Here is a 17419-nt window from a genome sequence, read left to right as displayed (position 1 = left end):
ATTTCAAGAGACACAAATCACTTGTGGAATAGAAACTAAAATATATGAGGCAGAAAAGAGGACGGCAGTAAAATTTGGGAATAAAAATGGCATACAGAAGATATGTATCAAAAGAGAGGAGTTGTCTAAAATACTCGGTGCTGGAAAATGGCAAAGAAAAGAACTGTTTGTTAAGAAATGGTTTATATGACTTTAATTGTTATTTTATTTCAAATGAGTCCTCATAAACAGGCAATTTCTTTATGCTGCTCACAAATTCTTTTTCTTGAAAGGTTTAGGGAGTATTCATGAAGTTCATTTGAGGTCGAAATACATTGTTTCTTACATAGTACAATAAATAGGTAACGTAAAAGAAACATTTTCTATAAATAGGTGAGTACAATGATTATTTATTTCTTTATAGGATATAACAGAAGATTGATGTATAAAAAGTTATACTAGATTAAGGAATTTATATTTAGTAGTCTTGGTATATGTGAAAATAGATTTAGACCAAGCGAATAGTGCTATTTTTTGAATTATAAATATTTATGGAATTTTAGTATTAATATTTTATGTTGAAATGATCATCTAAAACATAGGTCCAAATGTTTAATATTTGAAACTCTAATTGCTAATATACCTCTACTTATTAAAATGATTCAAAAACTCCATAGTATAGTTTTATTATGTCTATTTTCATTTATATTTAAAGCTGCAATATTTTCCTATCAATACTACTTGTGTATCTAAAAGTTTTCCTCATTTTCAAAAACTGTTATAACATCACTTTGTTTGTTGTGCCCTGTAGAGTTCCCCAGAAAGCAGACACTGAGACCAAGTTAGGAGGTTGAGAGGTTTGTCAGGGAAGAAAGTAAATATGTGAAAGATTAAAGGGGACAAGGCAGGATTAGCAGTAGGTGACAAAGTCTTGGTGAACCCAATGCCAAGCTTCACATCAAAGAATGCCTCTTAGAGGACTCGCATGCAGAGCAAAAATGGCCAGGCTTTAGTACTCTGCTGTGATCAGTCTTTGGTGGGAGGCTGCTGAAGAAGAGTGTAGCCTTGGCCCAACTGATGCATCAGACCCAAAGGCACTCAGCTGATGATAGTTTCTTTCTCTAAGGAAGACCTGAGCTGCACACCTCAGCGGCAACCACACTTGCACAAGCATTCAAAATTCTCTGCTTGCTAGATAATATTGTGGAATCTGGAAAACAAAATGCTACTAACAAAAAGTCATATGACCTCAAGAGTTGGGCATTTATTCAAATTTCCTGAGCAACCTACCTATAAACAATATAGAAATTAAAACATATTCCAAATATTGAGCCCAAATAGAGATTAGTGTTACTTGTTTATTATTGGTATCATTTATTTATTTGAGTAGGTGATAAGCAAATTTGATCAGTGAAGTACTGTGTTATAACCATTTATTGGGACAGCCTGAGGCACCTATAGTGTGAGTGTATTTGATCTCTCATTATTTCCTGAATTCCAAGCGAGCATTAAGTTAGCATCCTATGTACAAATTATGAAAGGAAAGCTCAGATTCATGACTTGCCCAGGATCTTACAGCTGGTTATTGGTAGAGCTGTCACCCCCTAGTTCTGACTTCAAAGCTATTGAATGCCCCATTAAATAACATAATCTAACAAATAAAATATTGATTCTTTCTAAAAATGTTTTAAATTCCCTGATGTTTTCTCAAAGAATATATAAATGTTGAACAGTAATCAGCCCAATAAACAATATTTACTGACTATTCTATGCACAGACTTCTGTGTTATGAAGAAAATCAAACCGTTAAGGAATTTGTTTTCTAATCTTTCCTGTAAAAAACTACATAGTAAATACTTTCTGCTTTGTGGACCATGTGGACTCTGTCATTAACTACTGAACTCTTTCATTGCAAGGTAAAAGCAGCCATACACAATATGTCAATAAATAGGTGTGGCTGTTTGCTGGTAAAGTGTGATTTACAAGAACAGGCGGCAGCTAGTAGTCCTCCTTTACTGACCACTGCTGTAATAGAAGACACAAAATATAAATGTATGAATAGTTTTGAGGAGACAAAAATACAGTTAATTTTTTTTAATTTCCTTAGTAATAAGGCACAAAGGATATCTGACTACTCAGGATACAATGAACAAGCATGAGCCGAATACAGTGGGTTAATTGATAAACACTCCCATTAAAAATGTTAGGTGATTAGTTGATAAAGGAGGGAAGAAGCAGGGAATCATTAGCAATTCTGAAAGCCAGAGTGTGAACTTGTTCTGTTCTGAGAGTCAATTTTGCATAGTAAGATAAGCACTGAATCAAGAGGCCTGGACCGCAGTAAAAACCCATTAGCACCTGGCGGTGTGGCTTTAGACACACCACTTCTTTGACCTGTAAAATAAATGAATGCGTTAGGCTGGATTATCAGCCACTTTTCTGATCTGGTACATCTGAACAATATAATGCGCTCCTATCATTAACAGTGGCTTAGTTCAAGGGAGTCAAAAAGCAGGTAGAAATCTTAACCTCCAGAGTAAGCATTGTCCTTCTGAAAAAAAAAAAAAAAAGGTTATTAGGTACTGCATGTTTCCTGATAGGAACAGCATTTAATTTAAAAATTATTTTTGGGATTATTTGTTGACTGTCTATTTTCTCTGCTAGTCTGTTCCACAAAGACAGGAACTTTTTGTGTTGCCTTCATCATTGTTTCTGCAGCTCCTAGTTGACTGACAGACTATAATAGGCTCATAATAAACAGACATTGAATAGGAGAATAGATGGATGAATAGATGGAATAGATGGATGATTGAATGTCATCCATCCATTGAATAGATGGATGGATAGATGAATATCATTGAAAAATCACTGCAATAGATGATCTATAAAGTCCTCTCCAACTCTAAACATTTTTAAAGCTATTCTATTTATAAAACCTTTTGGTCTTTAATTCTAACTTGTTGATATTTTCCTCTGCATTCTGCCAAGTACAATGTCGGTAAGAACTAGTTTTTTCCACTTGCTCCAGAATATGTCAACCTCATGTGAAATCCAGGGAATACTTACATTCTGCCAAAAAGGCAATATTTTCCTTGAGACCCAGACTGTCTGTTGGTAGGGTAGTTAAAAAACCACCTGTCATATGTACAGTAAAAAAAGTCAAATATGAATCTTGCATACTTAACTGAAAAACTGAAAAGTAGAAACAAAGTCATTTCCGTTTTTTCTTCTTTTTTAATTTTTTTTATTATACTTTAAGTTGTAGGGTACATGTGCACAACATGCAAGTTTGTTACATATGTATACTTGTGCCATGTTGGTGTGCTGCACCCATTAACTCGTCATTTACATTAGGTATATCTCCTAATGCTATCCCTCCCCACTTCCCCCACCCCACAACAGGCCCCAGTGTGTGATGTTCCCCTTCCTGTGTCCAAGTGTTCTCATTATTCAATTCCCACCTATGAGCAAGAACAAGCAGTGTTTGGTTTTTTGTCCTTGCGATAGTTTGCTGAGAATGATGGTTTCCAGCTTCATCCACGTCCCTACAAAGGACATGAACTCATCATTTTTTATGGCTGCATAGTATTCCATGGTGTATGTGTGCCACATTTTCTTAATCCAGTCTGTCATTGTTGGACATTTAGGTTGGTTCCAAGTCTTTGCTATTGTGAATAGTGCCACAATAAACATACGTGTGCATATGTCTTTATAGCAGCATGATTTATAATCCTTTGAGTATATGCCCAGTAATAGGATGGCTGGGTCAAATGGTATTTCTAGTTCTAGATCCTTGAGGAATCGCCCCACTGACTTCCACAATGGTTGAACTAGTTTACAGTAACTAGTTCAACCATTTCAGTTTTTTCATATGAAAATCTTAACTCCTCAAGATACAAAAGGAATTGTATAATTGTATTTTCTCAATAAACACTCAGAAAATTAAATATTATCACTCATAATTATTATTGAGTTATTTCCATGAATTCTATGCCACAGATACTCAGCAGGCAAGGTGGTATTTCTTAATTTTGTGAGAATAACTGCTGGAATTCCGTCATGCAACTTTATAGCAAATGTTTACTGATAAGCTCTCTATTTTGCTTTGTTTTCATAAAGGGAATATAAGTACATTTTTCCTAGCAGGTTAAGAAAAAAAAAAAAAAGCTGATCGAGCTGTTTTATACAAAGGACTTGATCATTAAAAAGTGAAAGACTGATTATTTCTCCCTTTTGTGTATGGAAAATACTAGACCAACAGTACAGGAAAGTATTTTCAATGCATAGTTTTTATAAACAGCAACAATAACAGTTTTTTAAGTAGAATAATAACAATTTCCTATAAGAACTGTAATTCCTTTTCTTTTTTCACACATTATCCTCTACTGAGACACTGGGACTACATATAAACTAAGCTTCTGTGAACCATTTCTCCTGCTCCATGCACCAGGGCATCCTAGTTATTGATGAGCCTAGTGTCATTACTAAAAAAAGCCTGGAAGAAATTATCATGCAAATGATAAGCAAGTTTAGGAGCTGCAAAAGGAAGTGATCGAAAGCATACTAGAATGCTTCTGCTTGAAAGGGACAACCAACTGAGTTGAGCTGACACAAGATGTACCCTAAATAGCTAGCATGAGAGGCATTGAAACTGCATACTCCTTCCTAATTAAAAAGGAGATGAAAGGAAAGGATGCAATAAGTCACTGAGGTATAGGCCAACAGAAAAGGCCTTTCTTTCTCTTTCTTCTATTGTTTTAAAACTTTCTATTTTAATGCCACAGGGATTTGACTAAAATATAGAGCATGCTGTGAAACAGCTTTCTGGATTTTCTAACTCACTGACTCTGGCAAGGAAGTGATCTGGGCCTTCAGGATGAGGGGTGTGTGTGTGTGTGTGTGTGTGTGTGTGTGTGTGTGTATAATATTCAGATTATACAAGGGCTCGGGGTAAGTTTGCATTTTTATGACCATAGTTCCCAACACTTGGTTAAATACAATCACTTAAATAAATGATTTTTCAGCACAATACCAAGGCATGCCTTATATTTTCCCACTCTTGCTAGTGGTTGTAAAATTTTTCTTTCTTGCTGTACTAACAAGATTCCAAACTAATGCCCTCAATGTTATTTATGTAGCCTTTATTGTGCCTTTTGTTAGATTTTTGATCCTATATTTGAGTAGCCATGTAATATTAAACATGGTTCTTTGCATCAGTAACCATTTATTTATTAAGCACCTACTTTCCAAACACTATACATGAGGTGCTGCACGAAAATAATGTGTTCGATGTAGCGTTTTTCCTCAAGTTATTCACACCCTAGAGTGGGTGGCAGGCTTGTGGTTCATCAAGGTACAATGTACTAAGTAATAAGATGAAGGTAAATGCCGGTAATTTGGCAATGTAAGGTGCCCACCATACTCAGATAGGAAATGCTTTTCAGAGAAATCGTGCTAAGCTAAGTTTTGAAAGTGTCATCCTAGTTTTCCATAAATGGAGATAAGTGGAATGTAGATGAGATAAGACACCCATACTGAAAGGAACCTTGAAATGACATATAATGAATTTGGGTTTTATCCTGAATGCAATAAGAAACCACTGAAATTTTTAAACAAAAGAGAGGCAAAAATCAAGTATGCATTTTCAAGAAATCCCTTTCTTGACTTTGTGGAGGATAGATAAAAAGGAGACTGGCTGGAGATAGGAAAACGAGAAAGGAAACTGTTGAAATAACATAAGCTAGGAAATACGCAGGTTTCTCTTAAGTCTCATGGCTGGAAGACAGCATGGTACCATTGGCTAAAGCTAGGATTCTGGCCAACAGGCCTGGGCTCAGATGTACCTAACAACTTACATGATATTTGATTGTTCACAATTTTACGTTGAACAGTCTCATTCAGTTAAAAGAAAAATAAACCCAGTAAGGTTAATTGAGCTTATGGGGAACTTATGGTAAGGAGTGGGTGTGTAACAAACTCAGACAGCCAGGAACTTGCTACACTTGCCTGCTGGCCCCTCTCCCATTCATAGCTTTGCTCCTTGTGTCACTTTTTTTTTTTATCTCTTCTCATTCTCTTTTCTCTTTCAGTCCATCTCTTTTATTCAATTTCTGCCTCCTCATAATATCTGCTTCCTCTGGCCATCTTGGCTTCTCAGGCTTCGTAGTATATAAAAATAGTCAATTTCCCCTGCTTAGAGGGAAAATCTCTTGGTGTTCTCTGGGTCATCTTCCCAAGAGAGAGACATGGATGGTTCTGCTTATCTCTGCTTATCAGATGAAGCCATATCTCCATAGCTTACTCTGCAGCACAGCATTTTGACTGGCTCTAGTCTTACAGTGATAGTATTACCTTTAGAAGGGACGATGGAAGGGATGATATAAAGGACCATTGGTAAAAAGAACAGCCTTCAAAGGACAGTTATAAGTGAGAGTTAGGAATTGAAATCAGCTGAATGTAATGATCCATTAAATATGGAAAATAAGGAACAAGGACATTTCTGATGTCAGCCACGAATAACTAGTATTCCATCTACCCACAGAGGGAAAATAAGAAAGGTATTCAGATGAGTTCAAATTTGGACTTTGTAGAAAATCCCATCAGATAACTATAGATACTAGTTGGCTTTCAAGAGATATTTGGATCAGAGATAGTCATTTATGACTACACTTTTTTCTTTTTGCCTTCTGATGTTTTCTTTTACTTTTGTCTTCAACACTGCCTCTTCTTTCTCCTGATGTGCCTCCTCTTCCGTCTTCCTTTATGTGATCTTTTCTAATGATCATGGATTTCTAGAAGTCCAGTTCTGGTTACTCTTTATCTTCTGTATATACTCATCCCAGGATAATCTCAACACATCCTGAATTTATAAATGCCACATGTATGCTTGTGTCTTACAAACTTATTTTCAAACTGACATACCTGGTTGCCTACATGACTTCTTTATGTAGATATCTCATTGACATCTCAGACTCTTGATATAAACTTCCAACAGCCCATTCACCTTTAGTCTCGTCTTACTAAATAACACTGTTATTCACTTATCTACACAATCCAGAACTTGAAGATCATTCTTAATATTATCTTTACTTTATTTCCCTCGGCAATGCCTGTTAATTCCATCTCCAAAATATGTCCTGACTTTATTTTATCCTTTCCATCTCTATTTCTGCTGTGTTGGTCCAAACCACTGTCAAAGAACTTTTTGATTTAACTGTTCAATGACTTCCTATTTCATTTAGAATAAAGTTCAACTCCTACAGGGGTTACATGATCCTCACCTCTATCATTATACACTCCTATCACACTCTATTCTAGCTGCACAATAAGCTTCTTCCCATTATGGCATTTATTCTTTATGTTTCTTTTACCTCAAACAATCTTCAGTGGTCTGGCTCCTTTGAATTATATGTCACAGTTGAATAAAGAGATCTTTCCTGCATCTAATACAAAGTAGCCCCAAATCCCATCACTGTCACCTTAATATCCTTTTTTCTTTCTCTATTTGTATAGCACTTTGCTTTCTGAAGTTTTAATTTATTCATCTGTTTAATTCATACTCACTCACTGATATCTAAGCTTCATGAGATAGAGATGTTGACCTTCTGGTTCACTTCTCTATCAGTAGTGCCTACAACAGTGCCTGGTACATGTACTAAGTAATTATTGAGTGAATGATTCAATTAATTCTTGCCAAAGACTCTTGATGGGTCATCTTATTTTCATTCTTCCCTTTATAATACATTTGTCTCCAAAAATCATTTTAAAATATAAAACCAATCACAACCCAACACAAATTTTATCTCCTTGATGGCCTCCAGTACACTCTAAGTAAGATTCCAACTCGTTATGTTGATTTGCAAAGATTTTGTACTTGCTTATTACAAATTACTGATCTTCTTTCAATTTGTTGATCATCCCAAACTGTCCTCTGCTCTGAATGCACTTCCCAATATTCTTTGCATATTTATTACCTTCTCTTTCTTTAGATTTTGGTGTATTTCTTCAGAGAGGTCTTCCCTGACCTTTTTACTTAAAGTAAGTTCCCTTTATTTTTTTCCTCAACCTCTGTTTTTTGTTTTCTAGCCTTCAGTAGTTTTTCAATTACTGAAGTTATATATGTGTATATCTGGTTTTCATCTGCTTCTTCTGCTGTCATGTAGGATGATCAGGTTAGCGATCAGGTTTCTTATCCTCTGCGGTATCCTTAGTACCTGGCATGATACTTGGGATGCTTGAAGATACTCAATAAATGTTGTTTTAACTTAAATGGTATCAAATGGTAGTAGAAGCTCTTAGAGTAAATGAGATTACCCATGGTTACAAACTAGAAACTCCTAACTAAATTTAGCCTAAAGATGTGTGGTTTTTGTTTGCTTATTTTGTGTTAAGAGAGCACGTTTTTAAAATTTTTTGAAGACCCTTAGGTATTACATGAAAGCTACGGTTTATCATAGTCCTTATCTATGGGTGGTTTTGAAATATTGTAGAAAGATGTAGACACCTTACTTTGCCAGATATTAACCCCAGGAGGTGCTAGAGATCCAAGACAATGCTGGATTGTAGAATGTTTCAGAAGCCCCAGGAGAAGAGGACTTGGGGAAGGAGGGAAATACAACTTTAGGGTAATGGGTGTTTACTGACTTTTATGGAAATACGTTAATATTAGTGGAGATACTGCACTACTACTACCATCCCTAACCTGGCCCCTGTAGTTATTTGAGTTTGTGGCCCTTCCTTATTTAGGATAAGAAGAGGAGAGCAGAGAACAGAGTCCTAGGAAACAATAACATTCAAGGGCTGAGTAAAATACAATAAGCCCAGAAAGGAGCAGCTAGAGAACAAACAAAACAAAAGAAAATGGTTTTCTCACAGCTCAGGGAGGAAAGTACTTAAGGTGGTCAATAGTGTCAATAGATAGGGGTAGAAAATTTTTTAGTTGGAGGGCATTGGTGACTCCAGAACAAAAACTTCAGTGGACTGAAACTTGATAGGCATACCAGAAAGGGAAGTGGTGGGCACAGTCAGCCAGGGGCACAGGGAGGGCATGAGGATATGTGCTGTCTGTAGAGAATTGTCAAACAGCAATAAAACTGACTAAAGCCTGTCTGCTTTTGTCTGCTTTTTAGTATCATCATGCCGTGCTCCAGCAATTCCAAACATGGTTAAGGTTAAAATTTTCCTCCCCTCAGTTACCACTCTTAAAGACAGGAATGGAGTTAACAGTTATAAGAGGGCGTGAGGTCAAGGGAGGATGAATGTATAAGACTAGGGAGACTTGTGAACATTTACATAATCAGAGGAAAGGACCAGCCCAGAGGAGGTGTTTCAGTCGAGTAGAAGTTATAATCACTAAGCCAATCTGAGGGCATACCCGTTGCTCAAAATACAGGAATGATTTAGCCTTGAAAAAAACGTAGGACCTCTGATTCTTAGGGGAAGAATCCTTCATCCTTGACTCAGAATTGTTTCTTTATGGCAAAGTTATAGATCTATTTTATTTTTTAAATTCACTCACAAATTTTGGTTATATTATTATATTAATAAAGTATTCATTATATCCACTTCTGAATGATATTTCAAAGATAACATTAATATTCCAGATGGGACAACTAATAACTTATTTCAAGGATTTAATATAATATATATTTAGTATAATTTTAAATGTATAATATATATTTAATATAATAATTTTAAATGTGTTAATAGATATATTCTAATTATGACATTAAATTAATATATTCTACATTTACACTTTTTCTATACAGGTAACAAATATTGGGTGTTCAAGGATACAACTCTTCAACCTGGTTACCCTCATGACTTGATAACCCTTGGAAGTGGAATTCCCCCTCATGGTATTGATTCAGCCATTTGGTGGGAGGACGTTGGGAAAACCTATTTCTTCAAGGGAGACAGGTCAGTATACACTTCTCATGAGAAAAACAGTTAATTAACCAATGTTTAGAAAATCAGCATTTCTAGTCTATCAGAGGCATCAGCTGTTGAAGAATCCTGGTGGATTTAACACAGGAGTTAATGCAATTAAAAATTGTTTTACATTTCAAATAATATTTAAGATAAATCTTTCTCTAATATGTTCAGCTAATGTGACTTTCTTATGAATGTGTATACCTAGCATATGTTTTTTTTCATTTCCCCATAATTGTAACATGCCCATAATACTATGTAAGCAGTGTATATATGTATCCTTGCAATGCATTTTTTGGGGAATTTTACTTACTTTGTTTAGAAAAAAAAATACTTTTAAGCACAGGATTTTTGTGTTTTCACACTCAAAGTTAAATTTTTATACTTTGTATACAATAAATTGTGAAGACTTCCAAATAATTTCAGTTTAGTCACAGATTCTATTTCTTAAGAAGCTACCATAGTCAAACTATCACTGGGCTGAATACTTTTAGCTTGAAGTATAATATTTTTTCCCAACTATTTTACTCTCTTATTTTTTTCCTTTTGTGATATTGCTAACAGTGTTCACAAAATGAAAGAGAACTGTTACTTTAAAACTTACAGTAAGGCTGGGCGTGTTGGCTCATGCCTGTAATCCCAGCATTTTGCGAGGCCAAGGTGGGTGGATCACTTGAGCTCAGGAGTTCGAGACCAGCCTGGCCAACATGGCGAAACCCCGTCTCTACTAAAAATATAAAAATTAGCCAGGCGTTTTGGCACATGCTTATAATTCCAGCTACTTGGGAGGCTGAGGCATGAGAATCACTTGAACCGGGGAGGCAAAGGCTGCAGTGAGCTGAGATTGTGTCACTGTACTCCAGTCTGGGCAACAGAGTGAGACCCTGTCTCAAAAACAAAAAAAAAAAATAAAAAAACCCTTACAGTAGCTTTTAGGCAGATATAGCCCTAGCCCTGCCCATTTGTTAACAGATATTACAAATGGAATATATGTAAGTTGAAGCCTATATTTGTATTAATTTAAATAAATATTAAAAAATATAAAAAATCAAATTTTAATTAAATTATTACTAGCTAGCTCACAATGAGAAATTCATAAGTAGTCTTCATTGTTTGTAGGGTGACTTAAGTCTGCCATTGTACTTCCATTTATGAGTAAATTTTTAAGAAAATACACACATACAAAATACAGGCTTTAATATCCAACATGCCAGTATTGAGTTTGCCATATTATCTTAGCATAGAATAACCCTATGCAATGTCTCCAACTTTCGGAGCAAAGTAAGTAAGGCTACAAACTTTGTTTATTCGGAAATTTACAACTTTTAATTCCAAATGGTTTCAAACATTAAGCTTTATGTGTGAACAAAAAGTTGCTATAATTGGCTTCCATGAATAAGAATGTACATTTTTAAATTTATCCTTTTACTAACTGTATATGCAGTATTCCTACATTTTTCCATAGCAAAATGCTCATAGATTTTAATTCATTATAATAAAGCTAGGCTGTGCTATAATGTTTCTTACTAAATCACAAATTTAAAAGATCTATCAAACAAAAATTTGATCAAAGGAGAAGATGCTACTTAAAGCCCCAAAAAGTGTAATGACTCTCAACAGGATGTCCATGTAATAGACTATGAAAGAGGAAGAACTTTATTGCCACTGCATAGTGACCACTAATGAAAGTAAATCGGCAGACTTATAACATATTCTTTAAAATGGTATAACTCTTAAGGTTGTTAAATTCACCAGCTGATTTTAATTGCTTGAATGTACCCATGCAGAACTCGGTACTATACGGAGTTGCACTTTTGTCTTTTTCTCAAAAAAGGGCAAAAATGAAAGGCTGAGGAGACACTTTGGAGAAGTTAGCTTCTAGGGGACAGAAAATGGAAGCTTAACTTTTATGTAACAGCTTAATTAGAGTTTCATAGATAATAATAAAAATGCCCATTTCATTATCAGATAGCTCTTTTTCCCACAAATGTAGGGATTACATTTAAAATGTTTTCATTCTAAAAATTTAGTACTTATTGGAACATTTAAGTTTCAGGATTAAACGTGAACTACCTTAAATTTGTGAAATCAGTGGAGGTTAGATGCCAAAAGTATAGAAGAATAAAGACTATAGAAAACGGGAAAAGGGTTTTTTAGATCATTTACTCCCCGCTTGAAAAGCTACATGCCAAATATAGAAAATATACAGAAATGCCTTTATTACTTTTAAGTTCTATTTAAATGACTATGGTTTTATAGGTTTAAAAAAACTGAAAGCAGGGTTTCAATTAATTTCCATGTGTGTGAGCTTATGTAAGATGTCATGAGTTATAGATGTTTTATAAACAGATTACTCCATAGTCATATAATTACATATTTCCAGAGTGAACAGCAGTTATCAATATATTTATTCTAGATTTAAAACTTAGACGGAAAAGACATTAAACTCTCTATCTGAAACAAAAACACAACAATTTAGTTGTCACTTTTATATGAGAATTTATGTTGTATTATTTCTCCCCTCTTCTCCCACTGCCATTTTTCTGCTTACAAAAAAGAAAAAAAATTATGTCAGCAGTTTTCTATTTCTCTAAGGCTAAGAGCAAAAAGGATTTTAGTGAGTATCCAGAGCCGCTGTAAAAAATTCAAGTCCTTAAAGAGATGAGGTGAATAACGGCTGTAATACTAGGAAAAGCAGTATATCCAAGTTGCGCAATAGCGAATGATGAGTACTGCGGTAAGGTGGAAAGTGCAAAAACTCTAGAAAAGCATTCAAAATCAAGATCACTTAAAATAATCTACTAGGCAAACACAGCACATCTTTAAATTAGATGCTGCCATATGTCAGCCCTACATGTTGTTCACTTCCTACCAAAATCTAGATACCCTCAATTACAGCCCAAGAGTACCCTTCCCTCTCCACCAAACTGCCTGTGACAGTATGAACATGAGGCAGCACATTCTATTCTCAGTAGCTCTAGTGCCTGCTTCCTTAAGATTTCTGCACCTGTCCTACCCTAGCACTCATTTCATTCATTCAAAAATGCATTTTGAAGCACAAAGTATGTGACATGTGCTAGGTAATGAAGATGGAGTAGTAGAAAGACCACAGAGCTCCTAGTTTCATGGCACTTAGACTGTGTTGGGGGAGACAAATAATAAACAGTAAGCAAATAAATGACCCTGATAATTTTCACAGTGAGAAATGAGACTCCTGGTGGTAAGGACAGGTTGGGACTTAGTGTTGACTTGGGAGAAGGCCTCACTTGTTAAGGGGACACTTGAGTGGGGACTTGAGTAGGAAGAAGTTTCAGCCATAGAAAGCTATTCAGGACAATGTGTTGCAGGTGGATGCTATAGTCATGCAAAGGCAATAATGTAGGAAAGAAGCTGGATTGTTCAAAAACAGTGTTGCTAGAGCATAATGGTTAAGTGGTGGAAGAGGTCAAACTGGTTGACAGGGACCAGATTTCACAGGGCCCTGCAGCCTGTGGCAAACAGTTTGAATTTTATTCTAAGTACAAGGAAGAGGCATTGGAGGGTTTTCAACAGGAAAGTGACATGATCTTCTGTGTATTCACACAGATTGTGCTGGCTTCTATGTGAAGAATGGGCTCCAAGAGTGGAGGCGTGGAGGGTAACTGGGAGACCACTGAAGGAGTGCAGGAAGACATGATGGTAGCAGTGGAGATGGAGCAAAGTGGGTGGGTGCAGGATACATTTTGAGTATGATAACAAGTTGTCCTCAGGGCTTGGATTTTAGGGGAGGAACAAAATAAATCAGGGCAACTTCTAGGCTTTTCACTCAAGTAATTAAGTAGATAGCACCTTATCTGGAGATAAGGCAGACACAGAAAGGAATATTGGGGGAAGGGGATTAAGAGATTGAAATGTCCATGCTTGACTGAGGTGCCTATTTATACACCAAGTGAAGAAGTCAAGTAGGTGGTTGGATAATTGAGTTTGCATCTTAATGGAAAGTTTAGTTGGAGGCACAGATCTCAGAGTTATTGACATATAAATGGTATTGAAAGCAGGAGTCCATGTGAAATCTTCTAAGTATAGAGATAGCTGAAGAGAGTAGATGAAATGACGGTTCTGTAAATAAATCTGTAAATTCAGATTAAAATATCTAGTGTTGTACTATTTCATATACAGCATGGAACTCGGTCCCTCAGATTCCTACTTGCCCTTTTGTTAATACACTACAATTTGGTACTTGGATATGTTTTGATCTTCATAACATTTAGCTTAAAATGCTATGTTTCTAAGTCATCTCTCAACATCTCACAAACATATCTAAGACTCTATTGCCATATTTCATAAGAAGCTTAGCTGTTGAGAATTTTAAGGTATTTTCAAATAAAAATAACAAAATGTAGACCTACTTTATTTTCTTAATTATTATCATCACTAACAGTCAAATAGAAAAATACGTTTATTTCTTCCAGCTTAAGTGGTATGTTTACAAAGTAATTTTTTAATGTATATGTTTTTGAGTCGTTCAAAAATACAGCAAAAACTGATATATTGATATTTTCTATTCTGTTGCATTTTTAAGACTGATTCTGAGGAATGGGACTTTGGGGCATTGATTAAGACTGCTAATCTCCAAAAAATTATCTGATTAAAGTCAGAATTATACAGTAGAGATAACTGATGAATCAGAAGAAAGAGCTATGAAGTTCATTTATAATAGCTTTCATCACTTATTGACCCTCCCACACAAAATTTCAATGTTTTCCATGAAAATATCTACATTTTAAACCCCCCAAATGGTTGATGTACACAGTGTTCCGATCTGAATATGCTAATTTACTTCTCAATGCATCTATAAGCTTATTTTTCAGGGAGAAGAACTCAGTGGGATGAGATTTTTTTGTTCATGTTGACATATGCTCAAATATGTTGGAAATTAAAATACAAAGCAATATTTATGAGTAAGCCTCAGCACCTTTTATAAGACAGCACTAAATATAGATAATTCTAATTGCATTCTAGTTTACTGGATATATTTCAAAGCTGACACAAAGCAGACAACCTTTGGGTTTGAGCCTATGTTGAGTTTTTCTAAAATTGTAAAATGATCCTAAATTATTGTTTTGCATTATCTGCTAGGAGAGGGAAAAATGCATTTATGTTGACAAATTCATACCCGAATTATGTTCCTACAAAAGAGTGTAATAAAATTTACATTCCATTAACATTTTCCTGAAATGAGATCTCTCTGAATCCTATGAGTCTGGCATATAATATAGGTGCACAGAAAAGCATCAGTGGGTGAATGAATCTATGAATGAACAGACTAAGCAAGAAAGGAAAGCTATACCCAAACAATGAACACCAGTTGTTTGAACGACAGCATTGAGAGAATAAGAACCACAGGCAGATACTAGCAGTAACATTTGAATTTCAATTCTACCACATTCAAACTCAGTAAATGTGACTAAGTCAATTGTCTTTGAATAATATGATACCCAATGCTCTGTCATTGCTTAAATTGAGTGACAATTCATACTAAATCTATGGTTAGGACATTATTATAGAGAACATTGTAATATGTGATATAAAAGACTGTTGAGGGATTTAAGCACAACAATATATGTATATAAATTTACTTTATAGCTACAAAATGCTACATGAAGTGTAGTTATTTCTACATGAAAAGCAACTACTTCTCAGAAAACTAATCTGGTTGCTAGGTGTGTATTAATGTTACTTAAATCACATGAAGGATGTGATCCCATTGTCCTCAGGATTTTAAGTTATTCCAAATTTTATTTATTATTATTATTTGAGATGAAGTCTCTCTCTGTTGCCCAAGCCAGAGTGCAGTGGCACTATCTCGGCTCGCTGCAACCTTCGCCTCCTGGGTTCAAGCGATTCTCCTGCCTCAGCCTCCCGACTAGCTGGGATTACAGGCGACTGCCACCACGCCCAGATAATTTTTGTATTTTTTAGTAGAGACGGAGTTTCGCCATGTTGGCCAGGCTGGTCTTGAACTCCTCATCTCAGGTAATCCACCCGCATCGGCCTCCCAAAGTGGTGGAATTACAGGTGTGAGCCACCATGCCTGGCCTATTATTATTATTTTGTGACAAGGTCTCATTCTGTTGCCCTTGCTGGAGTGCAGTGGCACAATCACAGCTCACTGCAGCCTCAACCTCCTGGGCTCAACAGATCCTCCCACCTCAGCCTCCTGAGTAGCTGGAACTAAAGGTGTGCACCACCATGCCCAGCTAGTTTTTTGTGTTTTTGGTAAAGACAGGGTTTCACCATGTTGCCTAGGCTGTTCTCAAACTCGTGGGCTCAAGCAATCCATCCATCTTGGCCTCCCAAAGTGCTGGGATTACAGGTGTGAGTCACCACACCTGGCCCTAGTCCAAATTTTAAGTTAGAATTTAAAAGCTCACTTTAAGTTATAGTTTATGTCATCTAAAAGTGCCATGTATTGTTAAGATATGTCATTATTTATTCTATTATGAGAGGAAACCCTGTCAAGTAAACTGACGCTGCATCTATTGTAAGGGCATTCTGATGTTAAGAGATGTAAAATGTGAAAAAGTGTTTCTTAGGATCCATGAAATAGGTATTTGACTGTTTCTCTGCAAGACACTTTGTTTGCTCAAGTGTGGAAAGCAGTTAACATATATATTAAATAAGTATTGTAAACCCCACTGAGATATTTACCTGAGAGAAGAGATCTTTAGATTATGAGCAGATCTCAGCTGCATTCCATTCATCACAGAATGTTCTGTGGGACAAGAATATTCAGAAATGATGTTTAATTTAAATATTTAAATTTAAAAGTAAATGTTTCCATGAACAAAATGTGAAAGAAAATTTATTTTAGAATTGGTGGCATGATACACTAATGATTCCACTTCATTGTCCTCTTCAGAAAGATGCAGTCCAGGCACCGTTCTTTCAGCTCAGTGCTTCTCCATGAAGCTATTTCTGATCTGTCCGTCAGATCTGTTCTCATCTTCGATGTGATGAGAACCTGCAACAAATACCTGCGACAGTTTCCCTTTTGGTGTAAACTCTTCTTTGGGCATTACTTCTTAGTACGCTTCCTGAAACAATCTTTTTCCCATTTCTATGTGCACATTGAAGATGGAGGAAGATGGAGGAATTCCAGATGTTACTCAAGTGAGGTTTCTAGGAATTTATAGGAAAGCCTTTTGCACAGGACCCCAGAGCTCTGTTAGGTAAAGAATCCTCCACAGGCCTGGCAGAGGCATATCCAAACTAGAAAATGCTTATTTTTTTCTAATTTCAGATAAAATGGCTAAGTCAAAGATAATTTTTTTAAATGTATCATTTCCCAAATATGTGTTGGTGAAACACTAGCTTTAGTAGATCACCATAGATGTTTAGTGGGGGGAAAAGCATTGTCAAATAAAATTGGGAAACGTATTTGGTGGCATCAAAATAAACTTGGAAACTGCCTTTATGGTGAAATAGCAGATACTTTTGAAATCAGAGAAACATGGTTATATTTCTACCT

General features: G+C 35.7%; 1 protein-coding gene across 2 annotated transcripts in view; it reads left to right on the top strand.

The window, feature by feature from the left end:
- MMP16 (matrix metallopeptidase 16) overlaps positions 1–17419 on the top strand; it is a 287063-nt gene that overhangs the window by 255349 nt on the left and 14295 nt on the right. For both annotated transcript variants that reach the window (XM_004047251.5, XM_055349690.2), the window contains exon 8: positions 9747–9897. In XM_004047251.5, coding sequence (XP_004047299.1) covers positions 9747–9897 — 151 coding nt within the window. The remainder of the gene's footprint in view (positions 1–9746; positions 9898–17419) is intronic.

Source organism: Gorilla gorilla, chromosome 7, assembly GCF_029281585.2.
Source record: "Gorilla gorilla gorilla isolate KB3781 chromosome 7, NHGRI_mGorGor1-v2.1_pri, whole genome shotgun sequence".
Taxonomy (NCBI): Eukaryota; Metazoa; Chordata; class Mammalia; order Primates; family Hominidae; genus Gorilla; species Gorilla gorilla.
The sequence above is the reverse complement of the archived record's forward strand: the minus strand, read 5'-3'. Positions and strand labels throughout refer to the sequence as shown.